General features: G+C 42.4%; 3 protein-coding genes across 14 annotated transcripts in view; 2 read left to right on the forward strand and 1 right to left on the reverse strand.

Moving 5' to 3' along the window:
- Positions 1-5,543, forward strand: part of LOC113646178 (cleavage and polyadenylation specificity factor subunit 6) — an 8,063-nt gene extending 2,520 nt beyond the window's left edge. The window contains exons 3-10 of one of the 7 annotated variants that reach the window (XM_047810551.1): positions 616-719; positions 819-964; positions 1,064-1,482; positions 1,513-1,703; positions 2,297-2,382; positions 3,813-3,957; positions 4,397-4,541; positions 5,160-5,543. In XM_047810551.1, the coding sequence (XP_047666507.1) occupies positions 616-719; positions 819-964; positions 1,064-1,482; positions 1,513-1,703; positions 2,297-2,382; positions 3,813-3,957; positions 4,397-4,538 (1,233 nt within the window). In that variant the 3' untranslated portion in view covers positions 4,539-4,541; positions 5,160-5,543. Of the gene's footprint in view, positions 1-615; positions 720-818; positions 965-1,063; positions 1,704-2,296; positions 2,383-3,812; positions 3,958-4,396; positions 4,542-5,159 lie in introns of all 7 variants that reach the window. The other 6 variants (XM_047810552.1, XM_047810553.1, XM_047810554.1 and 3 more) reach the window with 6 other exon arrangements.
- A 727-nt stretch (positions 5,544-6,270) lies between these two features.
- Positions 6,271-11,808, reverse strand: polr2l (RNA polymerase II, I and III subunit L). Of its 4 annotated transcripts, XR_003441371.2 has the most exons (6): positions 11,670-11,805; positions 10,769-10,831; positions 9,287-9,346; positions 6,977-9,181; positions 6,786-6,900; positions 6,271-6,493 (listed from the first exon to the last, which is right to left on the reverse strand). XR_003441371.2 is itself a non-coding variant. In XM_027152247.2 (3 exons), the coding sequence occupies exons 1-3, from the start codon at positions 7,125-7,127 to the stop codon at positions 6,385-6,387; spliced, it is 375 nt and encodes a 124-aa protein (XP_027008048.2). In that variant the 5' UTR covers positions 7,128-7,136; the 3' UTR covers positions 6,271-6,384. The 4 variants fall into 4 exon arrangements, 1 of the variants encoding a protein (XP_027008048.2); XR_007140035.1 differs by lacking the exon at positions 10,769-10,831 and having other exon boundaries at positions 11,670-11,808; XR_007140036.1 differs by lacking the exon at positions 9,287-9,346.
- The window catches only part of dagla (diacylglycerol lipase, alpha), a 43,651-nt gene continuing 30,428 nt past the window's right edge, over positions 11,778-25,000 (forward strand). The window contains exons 1-2 of one of the 3 annotated variants that reach the window (XM_047810550.1): positions 11,778-11,910; positions 18,332-19,169. The gene's annotated coding sequence lies outside the window, so the exon portion shown is untranslated. Of the gene's footprint in view, positions 11,911-11,934; positions 11,951-18,114; positions 19,170-25,000 lie in introns of those variants that run through there. The other 2 variants (XM_047810549.1, XM_047810548.1) reach the window with 2 other exon arrangements.

The following is a 25,000-nucleotide window of genomic DNA, read 5'->3' on the forward strand; positions in this document are numbered from 1 at the left end:
CATCACACTTGTATATGCTTCTTCCAAAATGTCTGAAACACACAGTATAAAATGTCTCTCTGACTCAACACCACTGAACACCTTTAGGATGAACTGGAACTGGAGTCTCCTCAACATCCCAACTCCGAGTCTGATCTCACTGATGCTGTTGTAGTTGAATGATCACTAATCCCACAGTCACAATCCCACATCCAGTGCAAAACCTTCCAGAAGGGAAGATCAGCGCTGATCAGCATCGTTTATCATTATTGTCTATTGCAAATGTTTATTGATAGGATGCAGGAAATACTTTGAGTCGTTCTTTATAAACATGTGCGTATCACTTTGTGTGCGTTTGATTAGCACCAGGCTTAACATGAGCTCATTTCTCAGTGGGTGTGGCCTAATATTCTAATGAAGACGGTCACGTGTCCGACATTCAGACATACAGCACGCTCACTACTGCACACCTGATTAACACTGTACTATGAAGTGCTTTGCCTAATAATTGCAAAAATTATATGAAAATAAAAATTATATTACATGTTACATGCCAAACATGGCTAGAAATGAATTTTATTCTGTTTGTAATCTGATTGTTTGTTTGTTTCTGTTTGTTTTATTTTTTTACCCAAGTGGACATCAGACGGTGATCTGATAGCGATGGCACGTAAGCAGGGAGTGACCGACATCGTAGAAGTTAAGTTTGCAGAGAACAGGACTAATGGTCAGTCTAAAGGGTGAGTCTCTCTCTCTCTCTCTCTCTCTCTCTCTCTCTCTCTCTCTCTCTCTCTTTACCCATCTGCACCATTAAACATCTGTGTATCTCTATCTCCCAGCTATGCTGAGCTAGTTGTGTCCACAGAAGAGTCTTTAAAGCGTTTATTAGAGTCCATGCCTCAGTGCAAGATCAACGGTGAAAAAGTGGAGTGTCGTCATGTTTCGCGGAGAAACCTGGCTGATTTTGAAGCTCAGTCCAGAAGACGTAAGTGATCCTCAGGAAGAAATGTTCTACACTCATGCTAGCTTTTGTTTAACGAGCTCAGTTCTGAAACGTAATGAAATGTCCTGTCTCTCCGAACAGGAATACCTCTGCGCCTGGCTCCTAAAGGTGATTTGGAACGATCCGAAGCAAGAAGTTCATCCACTCCCTCTCCATCAGACCTGCAGTCTTTACCTTTGCCTCTGATGTTTCCTCCAACCAAACCCCCTCCCCTCATCCCCTCATTTTACAATACTCCTCCTCCTCCTCTTCCTCCTCCTCCTCTTCCTCTTTTTAACACTCCTCCTCCCCTTTTCCATCCACCGTTACCTTATACACGCATCCCCAACGCACACAACCTAAACACATACAACCTAAACGCACACGTCCCCAATGCACACATCTCAAACGCACACGTCCCCAATGCACACATCTCAAACGCACACGTCCCCAATGCACACATCTCAAACGCACACGTCCCCAATGCACACATCTCAAACGCACACGTCCCCAATGCACACATCTCAAACACACACGTCCCCAATGCACACATCTCAAACGCACACGTCCCCAATGCACACATTCTCAGTGCACACACTCACAACTCACACACATCCTCACTACACATCAACCCCGCCTTCTTCCCCGTGAGTCCAGCGACATGCAGCAGCAACAACAGCAGCAACAATAACAGCAGCAGCGACAACAACAGCAGAACAAGAACAGCGTTCAGCCGGCCGCGGTGAGGAGAAACTGAGGCTTAACTGGTTTTGGTTTAACTCCTGTACACTTTTATAGGTGTTCTGTAGAACAAATAACAACTTCAGACCAAAATGGCCGCTCACACAGTGTAAATTTCTCCTTCTCTTCTTTAGCATTAACAGATCTTCGAGAATCAGTTCAGCCCAAACTGACCAGAGTACTTGTGTGTACTTGAACATGTGTGTGAGTGAATGTGTGAGTGAATGTGTGCGTGAATGTGTGAGTGTGCGAGTGAGTGTGCGTGCGTGTGAGTGAGTGAGTGTGCGTGAATGTGTGCGTGAATGTGTGCGTGAATGTGTGCGTGAATGTGTGCGTGAATGTGTGCGTGAATGTGTGCGTGAATGTGTGCGTGAATGTGTGAGTGAATGTGTGAGTGAGTGTGCGAGCGAGCGTGCGAGCGAGCGTGCGTGCGTGTGAGTGAGTGAGTGAGTGTGTGCGTGTATGTGTGCGTGTGAGTGAATGTGCGTGCATGTGTGTGTGAGTGCCCGTGTGTGAGTGAATGTGTATGCGTGCGTGTGTGTGTGAGTGACTTACAGTTCTGAGACTTAACGCTTCTCCTCTTGTATCTTACAGTAATGCAGTTTTTGAGGAGCTGATAAACAGGAACAGGACGATTGCGAGCAGCGCCATCACTAAAGCCATTTCTGCAGCTACATCAGGTCTTATTTCCACACACTGCTCTAATGTTAAACATCTGACAGTCAGGTGAAAGATCAGCACATGACGTGACGTTATTATTATTATTATTATTATTATTACTATTACTATTAATAATATTATTATCCAGTCCCTCTCTGATACTCACGTGAGGGTAACTCCAGCACAGTGTGGATAGAACCAGAAAGAACAGAAAGTTCTTGTTATTGTACAGTTCTGCATACAGTGAAATCTGGAGCGCTGCTTTCTTCAGAGTCACGTAACAGACACATCATAATATCAAGAATACAAGGAATCAGATTTACATAGAGTGCCATAGTTTGGATGAAAAGTGCTTCCTGAAACTGACTAAAGGATGTGACGTTGCACATGTGATATTCCTCACTAGTGCCTGTGTGAGTTTATTGTCCTGGTAGACGTTAGAAACTGTCCTGTAGACGAGTCCTGAGGACAGGAGATCAGACAGACAGTGTCCTGGCTGTATTGTGTCCTAGATGTGATGCTTTTAGCTGTAGTGAGGTATCAGGAAGACTCCTTTAAAACATCTCACACAGACACGCAGTAACACCAGCATGCTTTCAGTGGTGGAGCTGCTTACACTCCAGGGGTTTTTCCTGATCACTCTCAGGTGATGCAGCAGCTGTTGTGCCTTCTGTATGACCGCTCTGTGGATGCCAAGTCAGGGCAGGTCAACAGACATGTGGACTCCCTCTCTCCACAGTCCTGGTTGATGTAGAGTAGATCAGGTCTACGCTGCTCCTCCTGAAGTAGTTGTTGTTGTGGTACAGACACGTGTACACAGAGTGGCGTAGTGGGCTCAGCACACAGCCTTGTGGAGAGCCGGTACATGATGGTGGGAGTGAGGTGGGAACCAAGCATCACAGAGTGAGCTGTTTTTAAGGAATTTCTTTATCCGAGTTCAGTTAGTCTGCTGATTAATATGTCTGCGATGTTGTGTTGAAAGCCGACGCACATGTAGCTCAGTGCAGTGTGAAGGGTTATGGCCATGGCGTCTTGATCGGGGTGTAGGGAGTGTTTGGGGTCAGTGCTGTTTATTCACTAATAATAATAAGAAGAATGATAACAGTAATAATAATGATAGTACCCCAGTGCTGCCCCATTTTTTTTCTTCTGATTGTGATCAGAATGAATACGTCAGGGTTTTTATTCAGGCACCTAATAAGTGGAGAATCTATATGTCCATGTTTTATTTAATTCTTACATGATGTGTGTTGTAAAGTGCTGTACAGCTAAAGACAAACCTGGAGTCACAGCGGAATCTTAGCATGTGTTAGCATGAACACAATTACAACAGGAATCTTAGTTTGTGATGTGTGACGCGTAACCCTGCCCCTCTCCCCACCCGTCTCTCCCCACCCGTCTCTCCCCACCCGTCTCTCTCCACCCGTCTCTCCCCACCCGTCTTTCTCAGGTGACATCCGGATGGCTATAGAGACCCTGTACACAGCCACAGCGGTCATCAAACAGTCTCGTGTGTCTAATGACAAGCGCTGCCGCATGCTAGTCAACTCTCTTAATGACTGTCTCAACTCCATAGAGACCAAATGTTTCCCAAGGTGTGTCTGTGTGTCTGTCTGTCTGTGTGTGTCTGTGTGTGTCTGTGTCTGTGTGTGTCTGTCTGTCTGTGTGTGTCTGTGTGTCTGTGTGTGTGTGTGTCTGTGTGTGTGTGTGTCTGTGTGTGTGTGTGTCTGTGTGTGTGTGTGTCTGTGTGTGTGTGTGTCTGTGTGTGTGTGTGTCTGTGTGTGTGTGTGTCTGTGTGTGTGTGTGTCTGTGTGTGTGTGTGTCTGTGTGTGTGTGTGTCTGTGTGTCTGTCTGTGTCTGTGTGTCTGTCTGTGTCTGTGTGTCTGTCTGTGTCTGTGTGTCTGTGTGTCTGTCTGTGTCTGTGTGTCTGTCTGTGTCTGTGTGTCTGTGTGTGTGTGTGTATAATCCATTACAATGAAAAAAGTCTACTGCCAACAGTGTTTATGCCTCTCTCTCTCTCCCCTACATACACAGTAAGAGACACCGTTCTCAGGAGCGAGCGAGTAGCCGATCGAGGGAGCGATATCGAGAGCGCTCATCCAGCACAGACAGAGAGAGGGACAGAGAGAGAGAGAGGGAGCGAGGGCATGACCGAGAGCACAGAGACAGGCATTGATGTGTGAGATGTCTTCCTCCTCCTCCTCCTCCTCTTCTTTCTCCTATACTCACAGCAATTTAACAGGAATTCTCCACTTTGTTTGGTCAGAAGCTCCTTTACTCTAACAGCAGCTTTGATAAAACGATCATCTGAGGATAAATCTGCGATTTTATTGATACCTCATCGTTTATATCCTAAAGCTTCATGTATGGAGCTGTAACATTTTTTTGGAAAGGAGTCTCCAGTGTTTTGTCTCTTCCTTTAAAGACTCCTACAACTGGAAAAATCTGAGAATAAAGGATCTCATGCTTCATGTTTGCATGATCTGGTTGTAGCTTCTGTAACTTAAGCCATAACAGGAAGTTGCAGAAATTCCATAATTTTTAAGCTAATCTTTAGTGTAAAAATTTTATGGAATTTCTGCAACTTCCTGTTATGGCGTCAGTCACTGAGCAAGAAAAGGAATGTCTTAGTATTTGGTGTGTTTTAACAATGAAGACACTAAAACCTCTTGGACACCAAGCGTGGAGTCACCACACACACACACACACACAAATCAGTGTAAATAAACGACAGATATCTGAATTACAAAACTCGTCCCTGTGTTTGGTCTTAATTCACTTTCTTTCCCCCTAACAGAATGTTTCCTGACATGGAGGAGTCACGTGGCTCACGTGTGTATGTAGAGGTCCAACTGAACGTCATGGCACACGCTCTCCTCTCCTCCAGGATCGAGACATTTCGGTGGCTTTTCTAGCTGAAACCGTAGAAAGTGAAGATTTGATTTGAAATTCAAGCTGTTTCCTGGCTCACTGACCAATCATGCTGCAGCAAAGCCTCGGTTTACTTCATTCTAATACATTAATGTGTTAAGACCATGTTTTTATTTTTCACCTCCTCCTCAATTTTGTAATGAAATGACAATTACATGTAAAATAATCATTAAAAAAAACAGTATTCCACTGCTGGTGTGTTGTGACAGCCTGCAGGACAATCCATGACCCATTAAATACATAAAATTCACTTCTAAAGATGACTGAATTATTCATACCAGATTATTTCAAATAAATAATTTAACAAAAATCTCTAAAGATTCCAGTCAGTGTTCATGTCGCCTCCTCGGACTGATGTGCAGTTTCTGATCTTTTGAAATCATACATCCAAGGAATTAATATAAAAATAATATAAATACGAATTAAAGATTCCAATGGGCCAAAAGTTGATGTGCAATCTGGAAGATTCCAGAAATGAAAAGCTTCTGATTGGACACCTGTTATAATAAGCCATTTATTTGTAAAGCAGCTGTTGCTGTATTTAAGGCTCTTCCCCTCTTGAGATAATTGAAAAAATCCAAGTAACAAAACCGGACCTTTAGAAGTCTGGTTCTGCATTAACAACACCTGAAGCCACCACGAGCATCTGTACAAAACATCTGTATAAGAACATAAAACGCTTGTGATCACACAGACACCACAGCATGAAGGAAGAAATTAACTCCCAGAGATGCAATAACTTTGGTCCAGAAGGTGCAGCGGAACCCGAAGATATCAACAAAAGAACTGCTGGAGTTGGAGGCATCAGTCGGAGCTGGAATCCTACGTCACTACAGTATTAAATACAACAAGAATCTCCTACTCCAGGAGCAGCATAGAAAAGCCAGAGTGAAGTGTGAATAAGATCTCCAGCCTTGTGGAGGGAGACTGTGAGACAAGTCTCAAGCTACACAAACTGAAAGAGACTCAACACCACCTGGTCTTTACTACTTTATTTATAAAACATTGGGAAAAGAATGAGTGAACACAACCAGGGGGGAGAGAGAGAGAGAGAGAGAGAGAGAGAGAGAGAGAGAGATCTGAAACGAGTCTTATTTCTCCAGTGGTGCGTAGTTCAGCAGTTTCTCGATCAGATCGACGTGAGACAGCAGCATCCTGCGACAGCAGTATCTCTTCAAGCCCAGAGCATCCAGAGCATCTCTGAGTGAAATAAACACACAAGCAACATTCAAGACAAAATTACATCACACTGAATTTCTTTTTCTTTAAATGCACAATTCAGATGTATAAAGATAAACTGAAGCCTTTACTCTTCACACACACACATGCAGCTTATTCATGTCTCCTTTACAAACTGTTAGATTTACCAGTCTGACTGTGAAGACAGCTTTTATCTTCTACTGTTCCTGTGTGTTGCGCATGCGCATTACTGACCTCAGATTTAAACGCTATAGTTTTAGGCACCGCTTTACAAAGTGTGTCTGTCTCTCACCCCTCTGTGTATTCTGCCTGTAGGAGTCCCAGGTAAGCCTCCCACTTGTTCCCTACAATCTTCCCACAGGTGAAGCAGCGGATTGGGATAATCATGTCTGATCTCCTGCACAAACCTGAGAAATAAACAGTGTCAGGATGTCTGTACACATGCGACTGTAACTATAACGACAGAAATGACAGATAACTTACAGACTGCGTGAGAAAACACAACACGTTCTTCAAAACAAACGAGGAAAGCGTGTCGCTTCCGGTTTGTCGTGTTCACGGAAAAAATGGCACGGAAAGAAACGAGTTCGGGGTGAAAACAGTTCCGGAGAGAAACACAAACTACTAAAAACATACAGTGAACTTAAACTCTTTTAGCAAATAAATACAATTTATTACAACTGAATAAATGCGTTGCTTTAAAGGTTGTGCCTATTAGGTGTCTTTTTGCACATACTTACTACAGTGGAACTGTAGTCTGTTAGATTTACTATGGCCCAAAGTATGTGCCCCCTGACCATCATCACACACACATGTGGTTGTCCACAAAGTCTGAAGTTATACTCAACACTTACTAAATACCTGTGTGCTGTAGCTTTACGATGTCCCTTTTAATGGAGCTACACACCCTGTTCCAGTATAACAATGTCCCAGAGTCTGATCTCACTGATGCTCTTGTAGCTGAATGATCACTAATCCCCACAACCACAATCCAACATCTTGTGGAAAACCTTCACAAAACAGAAGAGAGGAGCTCATTCGGAATGAGACGTTTAACAGACATACGTGTGGGTGTGGGGTCAGTGGTGCACATGGCCATATGGTTTAGAAGTCAGATTAAAATTTATCTCTACAAATAAAACTAATGTCCTTCAGCACAGACTGAATAACACAGGCACTCTGAAAAAAAAAAGCTTAAACCAAACACATTGTGTTTCAGACATCATGATTTTATTGTACATAAGAAGGGGGAGGGGGAGGGGGGTTGTTAGGGGTGGGGTGGAGCGCAAAACAACCAGGAAAATATATCTGTTAGAGCTTCATATTTCTGAAACACATTTACATTTCATATTTCATAGAATTTTCAGCACATTCATTCAGCTTGTCATCTCCATCACACGCTTCTCTCAGTAGATCTACAGAGTGCTATTTATATTATTGCATAACATACGCACTTGAGGGAACACAGACTCTTCATTGTCCTTGATACCTGGTTACATGTCCAGATAAAGGCAGTGTGTTTCAGTACATGTGTCTTACTGACATTACTGAATGGCTATAAAACAGTGAGCTGCAGCTCCGTCATGCCCGTCATCTGTCTAGTGTGTTTCCGTTAATGTGTTTTCTAAACTTTAATTTTTCATTTCTTTGCAATTTATGGTCACTAAGAAATAGATGGGTTTCAGTCTGCTTGCAAAAAGGACAATAATAATAAACAATCCTGACTTTTGCTTTACAGGTTATAGAGCACAAAGGCTGTAAGAAACAGCAGCTATAAACAATCTGATTGAGAAAATACAATGCCGTCCACCCTGATGTTGTTGGGCATCCAATGTCTGTGGTGCAATGGTGTGTTGTAATTTGGGCTCTAAAATAACTAAATCTGATGCAACAGCTCTGACTCTGATCTCCAGGATGACTGGCAGAACGTATTGTCTCTATTAATAGGAATAAAACTGCACTGCTGTGTAAACTAACATTGGCTACATCAGCTAGCATGTAAAATTGCTGATAAGCAAGTGAGCTTTATGATTATTAGACATTTATAATGAGTTTTTTGCTAGGATAGCATGTTTGCTACATCTCTAGGCAAGTTACTAGTTGCCTTTTATCTTTGTAGAGTCGTTTAATCTGTCAGGATCTGAGTGTTTATTAGTGTCGCTTTTGCATCTGAACATGGCTCATGTGAGCTCCTATTCCTACAGTGATGACTGTGATGATAACACACAGCTTAAATGAAAGCTTAATGTGGACTATGGTGTGAAACCCCCCCTTCCCCCCTGTTTTTAAGCACTCCCCTCCCCTGCCCCCCAAGCTGTGCCCCAGGCACCCGTGAACCTGTTGGACAATCACATCATAGTCACTTCTTTCTGGCTAATAAGACCAAGCCCACAAACACGGCTCCGAGTGCTACTATAGCTCCACCAATGAGGAACGGCTTCAGGTTCTCCAGGGTTTCACAGCAGCCTCCAGCTGCCTCGTTTTCTTCCTGCGCTCCCTCTTGGTTGCCATCTTGTGCTGGTTTTTCCACCTCTGCAGGTGGCGCAGGTTCAGCAGGATTCAGTTTTGGAGGGGGTGCCACTTCTTTCTTCTCCGTTTTGGTACCTGGTTTCACACTGCTCTTTACCTTCGACTCCATACGGGTGGTTGATATGTGGGGGGTTTTTGTTTCTCTGGTGCTCTGGATGGCTTGGAAAAAAAATCAGAGAGAAATAGTTGTGTTTATGAAGTACATAATTTAGCTCAGCAGTATTTACAGCATTGGACAGCAGACCCTTATCCATGGCAACTTACATTTTTATACAACTGAGCAAAGGGCCTGGCTAATAGGTTCAGCAGTAGCAGCTTGGTGGGCTGAGGATTCAAACTCACAACCTTTCAATTAGTCCAACACCTTACTTAAACAGTAGACTACCACATCCCAAATATACAGTGTTGCTTGAAAGTTTGTGAACTCTTTAGAAATTCCTATATTCCTACCATAAATATGACCCAAAACATCATCATTACCAAAAGTAAACAAAGTGAACACAATCAGACAAATGAGAAAACAATATTATACTTCTGCAAAGTATAGATCAGTCCTGCACAACAGCTTAGAAGAACACTGGTGCTTGTGATCGTTGTCTTGGTGTATGACCCATATTTTTCTTGAGGTCATGACATTTTCATTTAGAGTTCACTCTCATAATTCGGAATTCATTGTTCCATAAATGATGGCAAGCTCCTGGCCCAGATGCAGCAATACAGGCCCAAAGCATGATACAACCACCACCATGTTTCACAGATGGTATGAGGTTCTTATGCTGGAATTCAGTATTTTTCTTTCTCCAAAAACACTAACGCTTCACTTTTTAAAACAAAAAGTTTTATTTTGGTTTCATTGTTCCACAAATTTTTTTTTTCAGTAGTCAGTAGTGATCTTTAGTAACTTCATGAGTTCTTTTTGGAGAATAGTGGCTTTCTCCTTGTGACTCTGCACACCGAGGTTGTTCAGTGTTCACCTGATGGCAGACTCATGAACATTAGTTAAAATAAAAGAGGCCTTTAGTTGCTTAGAAGTTACCCTGTATTCCTTTCTGACCCAACAAACTATTACATGTCTTGCGTTTGGAGAGATCTTTGTTGGTTGAATACTTCTGGAAATGTACCAATGGTCTGAAATTTCCTCCATTTTTACAGAATCTATCTGATTTTTGAAGTCCAAACACTAAAGAGAAGATTTTGTAACCTTGTTCAGCCTGATGAGCAACAATAACATTTTTACTGAAGGCCTCAGAAATCTCCATTATTTTTTCAATGATCCCCTTCCACAAACTCACATCATGAACATCAGACTTTGATTATCTCTCTTCTTTAAGTAAAATAGGACACTCATGTGGACCTGATTGTCATCTTAATGACTGAAATCAGATGGACTCTAATTTGACCTTGAAATTAGAGGTTCACATACGTTTGCCTAAAAATGATTAAGTATAATATATTTGTCTGTTCTGTTTCATTGTGTTCACTTTATCTGCTTTTGGGTCATATTTATGCAGAAATCTAGAAATTTCTAAAGGTTTCAAGAAATTTCTTGTTGATGAACACTTGACATACACGGAACACTATTCTTACATTATTTACTTAAAACACATTCTTATTTATATTTCAATTTGCACATTTTTCCACTGTACATATGTCTATATTATATATGTGTTCGTGTCTTGTCAATGTCATTATGTTACACTGTGGAGCTTCTGTACTAAAACAAATTCCTTGTATGTGGAAACAAACCTGGCAATAAAGATTGTTCTGATTCTGATTCTGATTCTGAAGAACTTTCAAGCATCACTGTAACTGTCAAAAGCCATAGAACAAATATAGTTTAGAAAACATTATATATTATGTATATTATATTATGTAATGAAACAAGCCTCCAAATTCTTTCTACATGCCAGTCAGAGAGACACTAAATTCTATCTTGATGTGGTGTGTGTCTGTTATTCCCATATTCCCACACCACACCACCACCCTGCCAGGATAACGCAGCATATGTATATATATTCAGTCCTAAGTCTTGATGGTTCCAGAGTGTGACTTTAAAACTGCACTGACACATGAAGCTTAGAGTGATCATGCCTAGATGTTTGCCAAAGCGCAATACTGGGCTCTGAGCATAACATCCGGTTGAGTTGTCTTGTGGGAAATTGTGTGTGTATGTGTGTGTATGTTGGGGTAATTATCAAGAGCAAAAATGCAGTGTCTATTCTTGGACAGTAGACTACTCTCTGTGACTGTATTTGACTGCTAGACACACACACACACACACACACACACACACACACACACACACACACACACACACACATTGCGATTATGTGAAACATGTCACTCGACATGAAACAAAGCTCTCTATGTCATCCACAGTGTGTTATATTCTCTTTTTGTCCCTCCCTGTACACTACATGAGTCATACACAGCCCTGATGGAGGACAAGAGAGGGTGAGGAGTCACTGAAGGAAGAAATAAGAACACAAAGAGGGATAGTGTGAGAGAGGGAGAGAACAAAAGAAAAAAGAGTCCTAAAAAATGGACAACAGGAGAACTGGATGAGCTACACACAGTTTAGCCTTCTAGGCCCCAGGCCTCGTCATTGGAAATAACATCATAAATAAAACACCAGTAAAAAACCTACCTTCTTCTGTCCTTTCTTTACTCCTCCGTGCCCTCCTGCAAACCTTGTGCTGACAGAGCAGAAGACTGAGAGCTGGGCTTTAAGTGACACTGAAACAGGCCGCAAAATCGTCCTCAAGGAGAAAGTGAGAATGATGGGAAGTGCAGTGATGGAGGATGCAGCAGGGAGCAGAGGACAGAGAGGAGGTGGAATGTACCATTTCAGCTTCAAACGGGGGGGTGGAGAGCTGTGCATTTGGAAGGTATGCTTTCTGTTGGCCAAAAATAGGACTCCAGCCCACTGTAAGTCTTTGTTTGTTTGTTTGTGTGTGTGTGTGTGTGTGTGTGTGTGTGTTTGTGTGTCATTTTATAAAACAAACTACAAAAAAATTTAATGATTAACATTAAATTTATATTGGAATATAGATTTATACAATTTATACATAAACACTCTCATAAAATATCAGAATACATTTACTATATTTAACATGTTTATGATTTAATATTCATTATACAAATAAATGCTTTGGTTTGATCCCAGAACCACCTCCGTCTTGTTGCTAAATTTAGTGAAATTTTCAGCCCTTTATTTGGAAGGAAACAAGAACTTATCGAAACTAGTGATTTTTTGACCCTTTGAGTGGATGTTGGCGATGATCCTGCACTTGCTTCATCTTCAACACTCCCATCACAGATGCTGGATAGACCTGAGAGGAGGTTTACGCCACTTACATTTAGTGTGTAACAACTGCTGAACTGCATTTGTGCCAATCGATGTTCCCAACAACCAATCACTGATCACTGCTGTTCCTATTAAACAATCACCGATCACCGCTGTTCCTATTAAACAATCACTGATCACCGCTGTTCCTATTAACCAATCACTGATCACCGCTGTTCCTATTAAACAATCTCTGATCACCACTGTTCCTATTAAATAATCACTGATCACCGCTGTTCCTATTAAACAATCTCTGATCACCACTGTTCCTATTAAATAATCACTGATCACTGCTGTTCCTATTAAACAATCACCGATCACCGCTGTTCCTATTAAACAATCACTGATCACCGCTGTTCCTATTAACCAATCACTGATCACCGCTGTTCCTATTAAACAATCTCTGATCACCACTGTTCCTATTAAATAATCACTGATCACCGCTGTTCCTATTAACCAATCACTGATCACCGCTGTTCCTATTAACCAATCACTGATCACCGCTGTTCCTATTAAATAATCACTGATCACCGCTGTTCCTATTAACCAATCACTTTGATTACTGCAATAAATAAAATGTAAATAGTTCAATAGTCTGCGATGGGTTGGCACTCCGTCCAGGGTGATGGCGATGGGTTGGCACTCCATGACCCGAGAAGTTCGGATAAGCGGTAGAAAATGAATGAATGAATGAATAGTTCGATCATTCTACATTGTTATGACAATAACACTGCACATCCGATCTTCTCCTACTTTTGGCTTTTCCCATTAGGGAATCATCTGTTTCCACCTATCCTCGGCATCCTCTACTCTCGCACCAATTACCTTCATGTCCTCTTTTAACACATCCATATATCTCCTCTTTGTCCGTCTTCTTGACCTCTTACCTGGCAGCTCCATCTCCAACATCCTTCTACTAATATAACCATCTCCCTCCTCTGTACATGTCCAAACCATCTCAATCTAGTCTTTTTGACCTTATCCCCAAAACAGGCAACTTGAGCTGTCCCTCTTATGTGCTCATTCCTAATCCTGTCCATCCTCGTCACTCCTAAAGAGAACCTCAACATCCACATCTCTGCTATCTCCATCTCTGCCTCATGTCTTTTCCTCACTGCTACAGTCTCTAACCCATACAGCAGAGCTGCTCTCAATACTGTCTTCTACACCTTTCCTTTGAAATTTTGAAGTTCAAAGTGTGTGACTCTTTGGTCACACACAACACCCCTAACACTCTTCTGTCACACAACACCCCTAACACTCTTCTGTCACACAACACTCCTGACACTCTTCTGTCACACAACACTCCTGACACTCTTCTGTCACACAACACTCCTGACACTCTTCTGTCACACAACACTCCTGACACTCTTCTGTCACACAACACTCCTGACACTCTTCTGTCACACAACACTCCTGACACTCTTCTGTCACACAACACTCCTGACACTCTTCTGTCACACAACACTCCTGACACTCTTCTGTCACACAACACTCCTGACACTCTTCGGTCACACAACACCCCTAACACTCTTCTGTCACACACAACTCCTGACACTCTTCTGTCACACAACACTCCTGACACTCTTCTGTCACACACAACTCCTGACACTCTTCTGTCACACACAACTCCTGACACTATTCTGTCACACACAACACTCCTGACACTCTTCTGTCACACAACACCCCTAACACTCTTCTGTCACACAACACTCCTGACACTCTTCTGTCACACACAACTCCTGACACTCTTCTGTCACACAACACTCCTGACACTCTTCTGTCACACACACAACACTCCTGACACTCTTCTGTCACACACAACACCCCGACACTCTTCAGTTACACACAACACTCCTGACACTCTTCGGTCACACACAACACTCCTGACACTCTTCGGTCACACACAACACTCCTGACACTCTTCAGTCACACACAACACTCCTGACACTCTTCAGTCACACACAACACTCCTGACACTCTTCTGTCACACACAACACTCCTGACACTCTTCTGTCACACAACACTCCTGACACTCTTCTGTCACACACAACACTCCTGACACTCTTCTGTCACACACAACTCCTGACACTCTTCTGTCACACACAACACTCCTGACACTCTTCTGTCACACACAACACTCCTGACACTCTTCTGTCACACACACAACACTCCTGACACTCTTCTGTCACACACAACACTCCTGACACTCTTCTGTCACACACAACACTCCTGACACTCTTCTGTCACACACAACACTCCTGACACTCTTCAGTCACACACAACACTCCTGACACTCTTCTGTCACACACAACACTCCTGACACTCTTCTGTCACACAACACTCCTGACACTCGTCACACACAACACTCCTGACACTCTTCTGTCACACACACAACACTCCTGACACTCTTCTGTCACACACAACACCCCGACACTCTTCAGTTACACACAACACTCCTGACACTCTTCGGTCACACACAACACTCCTGACACTCTTCGGTCACACACAACACTCCTGACACTCTTCAGTCACACACAACACTACTGACACTCTTCAATGACACACAACACTCCTGACACTCTTCTGTCACACAACACTCCTGACACTCTTCTGTCACACACAACACTCCTGACACTCTTCTGTCACACACAACTCCTGACACTCTTCTGTCACACACAACACTCCTGACACTCTTCTGTCACACACAACACTCCTGACACTCGTCTGTCACACACAACACTCCTGACACTCTTCTGTCACACACACAACACTCCTGACACTCTTCTGTCACACACAACACTCCTGACACTCTTCAGTCACACAACACTCCTGACACTATTCTGTCACACAACACTCCTGACACTCTTCAGTCACACACAACTCCTGACACTCTTCTGTCACACACAACACCCCTGACACTCTTCTGTCACACACGACACCCCTGACACTCTTCTGTCACACAACACTCCTGACACTCTTTTGTCACACACAACACCCCTGACACTCTTCTGTCACACACGACACCCCTGACACTCTTCTGTCACACAACACTCCTGACACTCTTCTGTCACACACAACACCCCTGACACTCTTCTGTCACACACAACACCCCTGACACTCTTCTGTCACACAACACTCCTGACACTCTTCTGTCACACACACAACACTCCTGACACTCTTCTGTCACACACACAACACTCCTGACACTCTTCTGTCACACACACAACACTCCTGACACTATTCTGTCACACACACAACACTCCTGACACTATTCTGTCACACACAACACTCTTGACACTTTTGTCCACCCACTCCAAACCTCCTGCACTCGCCTCTTCACCTCTTTTCCACTCTTTTCCTCATCGCAAAGGACAGTTGACCCCAAAAACTTTAACTACTGCACTTTCTTGACCTCAGAGCCCTGTAACCTCACTGTTCTACTTCTCTCCCTCTTTATTCATACACATGTATTCTGTCTTTCATTCCTCTTGTTCCCAAGCAGACCTCCACCTTTCCAGGTTTCCTCCACCTGCTCCCTACTCTCACTACAGATCACAATGTCATCCACAAACATCATTGTCCACAGCAATTCCTATCTGACTTCATCTGTTAACCTATCCATCAAAACTAGAAGGGACTCAAATCCGATTCTTGATGTAGCCCCACCTCCACCTGGTCTTAACCTGCATCACATCTCACTGCTGTCATACTTCTCTTATACATATCCTGAAATACTCTGACATACTTCTCTGCCACTCCTGACATCCTCATACAGTACCATAGCTCCTTTCTCGGCACCCTGTTATATGCTTTCTCTAAATCCACAAAGAAGCAGTGCAACTCCTTCTGACCATCTCTGTACATCTCCATTAACATTCTCAGAGCAAAAATTGCATCAGTTGTGCACTTCCTGGGCATGAAGCCATACTGCTGCTCACAAATATCCACTTACTTTCTTAGCCTAGCTTGCACTATTCTTTCCCATAGCTTCATTGTGTGGCTCATCAACTTTATACCTCTGTAGTTGCTACAACTCTGCACTAGAAACTTCTCTCCATTATTCAGGCATCTTCTCAATCTCTAAAATCCTGCTGAACAATCTAGATAAAAACTCCACTGCTGTTGCTCCTAGACTCTTCCACACCTCCACATGTATGTCATCTGGACCAACAGCCTTTCCACTCTTGATTCACCTCAGAGCCTTCCTCTCCTCATCCTTTCCAATCTTTTCTGTTTCCAATCCTTCTGTGTCCTTCTCACCTTTCCTCGTTTGTAACCTGGTGTACAACTCATTGTATGCTTGCTGTTTGGCCTTTGCCACTCTTCACTCTGTGCTGTGATTCCTTGTAATACTCTCTATTTTCTTCAGTCCTTTTTTGCATCCCATTTCTTTTTAGCTCTTCTTCTGATCGCTATCCAGATGACACACCTAGCACTCTCCTACCCTCACTTCTGCTGTAGTTTCATCTGGAAGCTCTTCCTGACCACCCAAAGCCTCTCTCGGCTTCTGTCTGAATTCCTCATAACATTCTTCGTTTTTCAACATCCACCACTTGGTCTTCATTTCTATCTTCTTTTCCTTTCCACTTCTTCCTGACAATTAGAGACATACTACACATCACCATCCGATGCTCAGATTTCCTCGTCTACATAGAATGTATTCTACGTGCGTACTCCTACTTCCACTCTTATTATTCCAGAAGAGAGAGGAACATAGAGTTACATATAAGTGTTAACCAATAGAGCTATTTCCATCTGCTTATCAAAGTCCACCACCATCTGTCCTTCTAGGTTCCTCCTAGGAATACTCTTTATCATTTCATCTAACTCACTGCAGAATCCCTCCTTCTCTTCTAACTCACATCAGCAAGTCATGAGTAAACCTCGTAAGTGTGCTTTAATCAGTTAGTAATGTCTTTACGGAAACCAGAACATCTGCACAGATGTGCATGACGTCATATGTCAATTTGTGACAGCATCTTATCCAAAATGGAAAAGAGGATCCAAAACATTTTCAGTCAGACTAAAAGATTAACAGAATAAGTATAAAAGATAAAGCCGTATTATTTAGTGAGTGTAGTTTGTTTGGGAAGAAACAGCTGCTGAGATTCAGGAAATGCATGAGTCTGAAATGACCCTGTTTTTTGTGCATAAGTGCACTACAGAGACTATGCAATAATAACATTCACAGCCAGTAGTACACTAAGTGTCCAGTAGGAAGCCGTTTCCGAAGCCTCGCTATTCACGAATATCAGTGACGCCATGTGACTCACGCAAACGTCGCAATTCGAAAGAAGTGCTTTCATGGATGTGAATGGATGCCATGTTGGGAGAATTAACCCTTGGTTGGTGCTGGGGTACTGCTGGAATCTGCACAGCTGGGTAAATGGTGGTGATGGGGTGGCTTTATAATATTCTTATTAATACATAATATTCTTCTATTCATAATAGGCTTCACGTCATATAATTATTTTAAACTGAATTGCTCATTTATATAAAAAATCAACTCACCCATCTACACCCAGAATTCTTAAAAACACACTTTCTCAGGTCCACACTGGTATGAAATAAATAAACAAACAAACAAATATATAAAACTTTAATCCAGAGGTTTATGTAAAACAACACAAAACAAAGTCGAGATGAAACAAAATAAATAGAACAAACGCGTGAGTATATGAGTTTTGACGTCAAAGTCATCATTTGGACTGACCTGGCAACCCTAGTATGAGCGGCTACGACCTAAAGCACATAGAGTGTCAGCTGTTAATAACGCGTACAGTTTAAGAAACAGGAATTTAGATACATGTCTTTATCTGATTCTCTCTCTCTCTCTCTCTCTCTCTCTCTCTCTCTCTCTCTCTCTCTCTCTCTCTCTCTCTCTCTCTCTCTCTCTGTGTGTGTGTGTGTGTGTGTGTGTGTGTGTGTGTGTGTGTGTGTCATGCTTCCATGCTGTTTAGTATGACATGTAGCCCAGTGTTACGCAAACTGCGTTGAAGGCGGCGATGGAAATGAAGAGAGCTGTGGGCAGGGGACAGGAGAATCCCAGCAACGCCCGTTTTTGCGGAAGCAGAAGAAGGAAGACAGACGTCAGTCTGTGCGCTGAGAGCTGAGCTGCTCCACTCTCTTGTCTTCTCTCTTGTCTTCTCATTAACGTAGAGGAGGAAAAAACATAAAGCAGCAGCAGTAGAAGGAGAAGAAGTCACACCCTACCCGGGGATTACGCACGACTCTACCCTGGTACTGCTGAGACCGACGACGCAAATAAAGACACACAGATATGAGGACAGCAGAGTCTGAGGGAGTCCAGGTCGATCTGGATCTGCTGCTGGAGATCTCCATGACCTGGCTAAGGAGACAGTGGTGACAGAGAGCAGCTGTTTTTTTGGGTTTAGTCTGTAAGAAGACACTGGATAAAGGACAGGATTTCTAAGCCATTTTTAGGGGACAGCGGACTGACTGGAACTGTTAAGGTCTGACACGGACACTTGGTTTAGTGGTTCATATGAAGACTTGCTTTGTTTCGTGTGCTGATCTTATGAGGAGACTGAATTATAGAGGATGTGTTTTATAGGCATTAGCAGTCACACAGAAACAGAATATTCGTCCTAAATTATTTAATTTATGAGGATCTAGAGACATTCAGCAGGCAAGGACAGGACAGGATTTGCTCTGTTAGTCCTTTTATACCACCGTTTCTACGCCGGTAGAGACGTTTGGGTGGCGATCTGCGGAGGATGGGAGAGAGAACAGAAGCCAAAAAGACGACGGTCTCAATAAGACACCGTCCTAAAACAGGTGAGAGACTTGTTGTTGCATTCAGGCGTCTGATCCACAGCATGGATCAGCATGGATCAGCACAAGCGTTCACACGTATTCCAGCCTGTGTGCAACATCCAGCATGACCATTCTCATTGGTCATTCTGTGTGTGTGTGTGTGTTTTTGTGTGTGTGTGTGTGAGAGAGAGAGAGAGATTGGAGCGCATACTAATGTTCTCTGGACCCTCACTATTTATAAGCACGAGTCAGTTTCTGCTTCAGCAGCGTGTCACGTCAAATGTAGATTTTATGCAGTCGTGTTGTAGGAGCTTGCATATGCATTTACTATCCTGCAAGTGCATTGCATCACACACTTGAGTGCTAATCGCAAGCATCGGGCATGCTGACACACACACACACACACACACACACACACACACACACACACACACACACACACACACACACACACACACAACTACACACTCCCTCACACACACGCAGATACACAAAATGCTGGGAAAAGGAAACGATGCTATCTTACAGATATGCAAAAGCTTTCAACTACCCAGGCACGTTAATGGTTCGTGGTTCTGATATTGAATGCATTTAATGGAAGTAGTGGATTTTGTCTTAGAGGAGCGGAAATGCATTTGCGTTCATATCAAATGAGAATTGACAGAAAGGGATATGACTCTAAGGATGGATTTGGACCAGAGGTACACAAATGATCACTTGTGCAGAGTGTTCTCCTGAGCAGCGAGGTAAAAACAAAAAACTGCCCTATTACCTCCAAAAGGCAGTGCTCTTATGTGAGAGATGTGAAGGAGCACTGTTTGTTCTCAGGTGAAGACATTCCCATCATGCTCTTTAAGCATGAACCAGCCCAAAACAGTACAGACAGAACCAGCTCTCTTAGGAGGAATAAGTTTAGTCTTGATAAGAATAAGTCTTGTTTCAATACAGCTGTGAGATCAGATTGAATGCAGGACTAATGATGCTGAATGTCCAATCTGGGAAAATGTAAACATGATGTAAAGGTTATCCTGAGAGACTTTAATCTGTGGATAATCTGCTGCATGTTTCTATATCTAGATCATGTTCAAGAAGGTAAATCAGTTCTGCATGTATAAAGCATTATCTTTCTTCCACATCTACAGCAAAACCTTAGCAGTGTTCACTAAAGCGGTTTCCCAGTTGTAAAAAGCAATCCACTTTTGATGCATTATTGGTATAATACCAGGTTTGATCCAGTACTCAGTGTCCAAGCAAACTCTGCCAGGTTTTGTTAGCAGGTTATGTAAAACACAGCTAGGTGTGATGGTGGTGGTGTTTTAAACCGTGTCCTAGATCCGTCTGCAGGATTGCTGCCGTCCTACGCATCCCACAGAGGAGAAAATCTGATACCAAATGATTTGTTATTTGTATATTATATACACACATACACACATGTGTATCTTAGTATGCTACTTAGAAATTAAACCCAAATGTAACTCAATAAACAAACAAAAGAAAAAAAGAAAAACTTTTACACCAAAGGTCAAAACTTTAACATATATCGCTATGGACTATAGACATTTTCATCATCTTAGATATCATAATCACATAGAGACACACATTATCATCACCATAAATAATCTAATCCCTACAGACAGTAACAAAGTTTATAATCTCTATACACTGTATCTATGCCATGGACATTACAATCTCATTACAATCTATGCCATGGACATTACAATCTCTAGACATTACATTAGCTATAAACATGTATATATGGAGAACTCATTATCTTCAGTATAGCTTTTATCAAGATGAAGCCTCTGCGGTATTGAGTTATTTTCCTTAGACTGTATTATTGTCCATATGCGACTCATCATCCCACTGAGCTACATTATCTTAGCCTAGTTTTTAGCCTAGTTTAGCCTGGGAAATGCTTTAACTTGCCATTTGAACTAGCTAATGAGTGGATTATTTGTCCTGCACTGTGTACATATGAATGCTAATAAATACCTGCTACTTCAATGTAAATAATTATTTCTGGTTTGCAAACTGATCGAAGGATTAACTGTAAGTCCTTTTAGTAAGGCACATGTTTAAGTGGGTGTTAAGTAACACTGCTTAATTTCCCTTGTGTTAACCAACTCACACACACATTTGTTATGCAAAATAGTTTTGTAATAATGCTATAAAAGCAGTTAAGAGTACAGTGACTTATTTTCCACCAGTAATGTAGTTAAAGTCATATTCCAGAGTGTGTTTGTTGGTTCTCAGCAGGTAAACAGACTCATCGTGTATGTCCACAGAGACGTGACTCCTGTCCCAGCCTTCAGTCACATGGTTTGTTTGATAACTGGGTGGTGAGAGTCTGTGTAAACATCTCAGTGCTGATCATTTAGATAAAAACTGGAACTGAAGTGACGAACGTGAGGTAAATTAGGAACTGCACATCTGTAGAAACGTCCCCGTTACATGCTCACAGGTATAACACCATGACTCATGGATTATTAGGGTCGATGACTGTCTAGTAATAAGAGAGCAGGTTGACTAAACTAATTTTGTAATTGTTCCAACACTCATTGACTTAACTGAGCGTCATTTGTTTCAGGAAAAAGTGAATGAAAAGGACGCAGAGCTCTGTTTCAATCAGTCAGCTTCTTCTGCCTGTTAGCATGGCTGCTCCGCCTGAGCAATGGGAAAACAGATGACATGAACATGAAGGCACTATGCCACAGGGCAACCAGGAAACACAACACTATTTTTAATAACGGCTAGATAGTAATGTTTAGAGCTTATTATTTTCTGACATGAAATGTCTTCAGGAGAGATAAACTGAGAGGTCTGGAGAGGGAAGAGCTACATCTGAACTAAATCGTTTAATGGAAACTTAAACGTATCTAAAAACAAATAAAATGTACGTTCTTTCATTAATGTTGGCAGACTGCTGTTCTGTATGAGGAAGAAAACATGTTGTAAACAGAACTGTTTTATTCTTCTGATTTGTGTGCGGTTCTGAGGAAACGCTCAGCAGTTAAAGTCCTCGGGGTCACTTGATCAGATCGCATCCTAGACGACATGTGATCGTTTATTAGAACTCCCTCACTGTGGTTACTACTTTGTGCATTCGGCAGTTTGGGATACAGCCTTGACTTTTTTATTTTACACTTTCAGGTAAATCCCTTCAGTTTGTTCCAGTTCTGATTACTAATCACTAAATAACCACCTGCTTTATTACTGAAATTTTAGTTCAAAAAAGAAGTTTTTTTTTCATTTATTTTATTTTATTTTTTTTACTTTAGTGCTAAAAATTATGGGAAAAGTAAGAGATTTACAGGTTTACATTGGAGATGTACAGGGTTGAGTGTAACAGGGCTGAGTGTAACAGCGTTGCGTTTAACAGAGTTAATTAAGTTTAATCGGGCTGAGTGTAACAGGGCTGAGTGCAACAGGGTTGGATGTAAAAGGGTTGAGTGTAACTGGGTTGGGTGAATGTAACTGGGTTGGGTGAATATAACAGGGTTGGGTGAATGTAACAGGGTCGAGTGTAACTGGGTTGGGTGAATGTAACAGGGTTGACTAACAGGGTTGGGTGAATGTAACAGGGTTGACTAACAGGGTTGGGTGAATGTAACAGGGTTGGGTGAATGTAACAGGGTCGAGTGTAACTGGGTTGGGTGAATGTAACAGGGTTGACTAACAGGGTTGGGTGAATGTAACAGGGTTGGGTGAATGTAACAGGGTTGGGTGAATGTAACAGGGTCGAGTGTAACTGGGTTGGGTGAATGTAACAGGGTTGACTAACAGGGTTGGGTGAATGTAACAGGGTTGGGTGAATGTAACAGGGTTGGGTGAATGTAACAGGGTCGAGTGTAACTGGGTTGGGTGAATGTAACAGGGTTGACTAACAGGGTTGGGTGAATGTAACAGGGTTGACTAACAGGGTTGGGTGAATGTAACTGGGTTGAGTGTAACTGGGTTGAGTGAGTTTAACAGGACTCACTGGTTGGAACTTTTGAACAGATCTCGGGTAATAAGAGAAAGTTGAGTGATGATGAAGAGGACGTGCGTGTTGCTGTGCTGCTAGGCAACTGTGTGGCGACAGCAAGATGTGTGTTCAGTGAGCATGAGTGTGCACACACTGGGTGGGAACTAAACACATTTAGTAAAAATGAATTCATTTATTATTATTGTTGTTGTTGTTGTTGTTGTTGTTGTTGTTATAATTATTAAAATATTCTGAAACTTTATGCAGAAAGAATAGATGTGCATCATCTTCAGACACAGACACACACACTATAGATACTCCACTGTTTTTTTCTGATGATAAGCATCATGGATATGTGTAAGACTGTGCAGGAATAAGAGACATGTCTCCGAGTTCAGATAACGTTACACTGTGACTTTCATATTCAGCTAATGTTGTGGTTCTCAGGTGAAAGGTGGGAGAGAGAAGTCGCATTCCCACATCCTGTCTGACGCCAGAGCTGTGTCTCTAATTTACTTGCACTTGACTAGTCGGTGGCACTCTGGGACAACTGCTCATGCCTGCTCTTGTTTGGTGTTAATTTAATGTGGAGATAAAATGTAATGACCTCCCTGCAGCTGTAATCCGTCAGTTATTGGATCATCATCATCATCATCATCATCATCATCATCATCATCATCATTCAGATTGTTTTTGTTAAAGTGAACTATAGAACACTGACATGTGGTGAAAAAGCTCACATCACATCTCTTCTGTCGTTTCCATAGTAACGGCTCCCAGTTTAAGAGAGAAATCTTTTTTGCTGACTTCTATAAGGAGATGTTTATTTCACGTTTACAGAAGGAGTCTCCAGTCTTCAGGACAGAGGAGATTATTGTACATGGTGTTAAATTCATTCATTCATTCATTCATTCATTCATTCATTCATTTTCTAACGCTTATCCGAACTTCTCGGGTCACGGGGAGCCTGTGCCTATCTCAGGCGTCATCGGGCATCAAGGCAGGATACACCCTGGACACACCCTGGACTCATCGCAGGGCACACACACACTCATTTACTCACACACTCGCACACTATGGACAATTTTCCAGAGATGCCAATCAACCTACCATGCATGTCTTTGGACTGGGGGAGGAAACCGGAGTACCCGGAGGAAACCCCCGTGTGAGGTGTTAGGTGAACGTGCTAACCAGTAAGCCACCGTGCCCATCGTGCCCCCCATGCTGTTAAATTCAGGAAAGGAAAAAAGAAAAGAATCTGGTGAAGGAACGACTGTATAGCTACATTAACAATATAATTAATGAAACATTTTAATGCGTTTGTCAATATATTTGAGAGAGCCAGTTTCTCTCTCTCTCACTCTCCCTGTCTCTCTCTCTCACTCTACCTGTCTCTCTCTCTCTCTTCTTCCCTCTCTCTCTCTGTCTCTCTCTGTCTCCCTCTCTCCTTCTCTCTTTCGCTCTCTCTCTCTCTCTTCCTCCCTCTCTCTCTCTCCCTCTCACTCTCACTCTCTCTCTCTCTCTCTCTCTCTCCCTCTCTCCATCTCACTCTCTCTCTCTCTCTCTCGTCCTCTAAGTCATGCCCTATTTATTTTTCGCCTTCTTTGTCAGCACGCTGCATTCCTTTGTGCTTCTCCTTCTCTCAGTCCCATATTGCATGACTTCTTTCACTTGTCCTTTCTTCAACCTCTTTTCTTTGCCCTAAAAAGGGTAACACCATTTTATCTTGTGATGATCCATCCATCTTTACCTCCATCACTGGCATCATCTCATGCTGGTGTTTTTTCTCTCTCCTCTCATGCGTTTTTTTTTTTTTTTTGATTCAGGAATCTGTTTGAGGAAATATACTGAAATATCTTATGCAAATAATTAATTAGGTATTTTGAAC

This window comes from Tachysurus fulvidraco, chromosome 2 (assembly GCF_022655615.1).
Source record: "Tachysurus fulvidraco isolate hzauxx_2018 chromosome 2, HZAU_PFXX_2.0, whole genome shotgun sequence".
Lineage (NCBI taxonomy): Eukaryota > Metazoa > Chordata > Actinopteri > Siluriformes > Bagridae > Tachysurus > Tachysurus fulvidraco.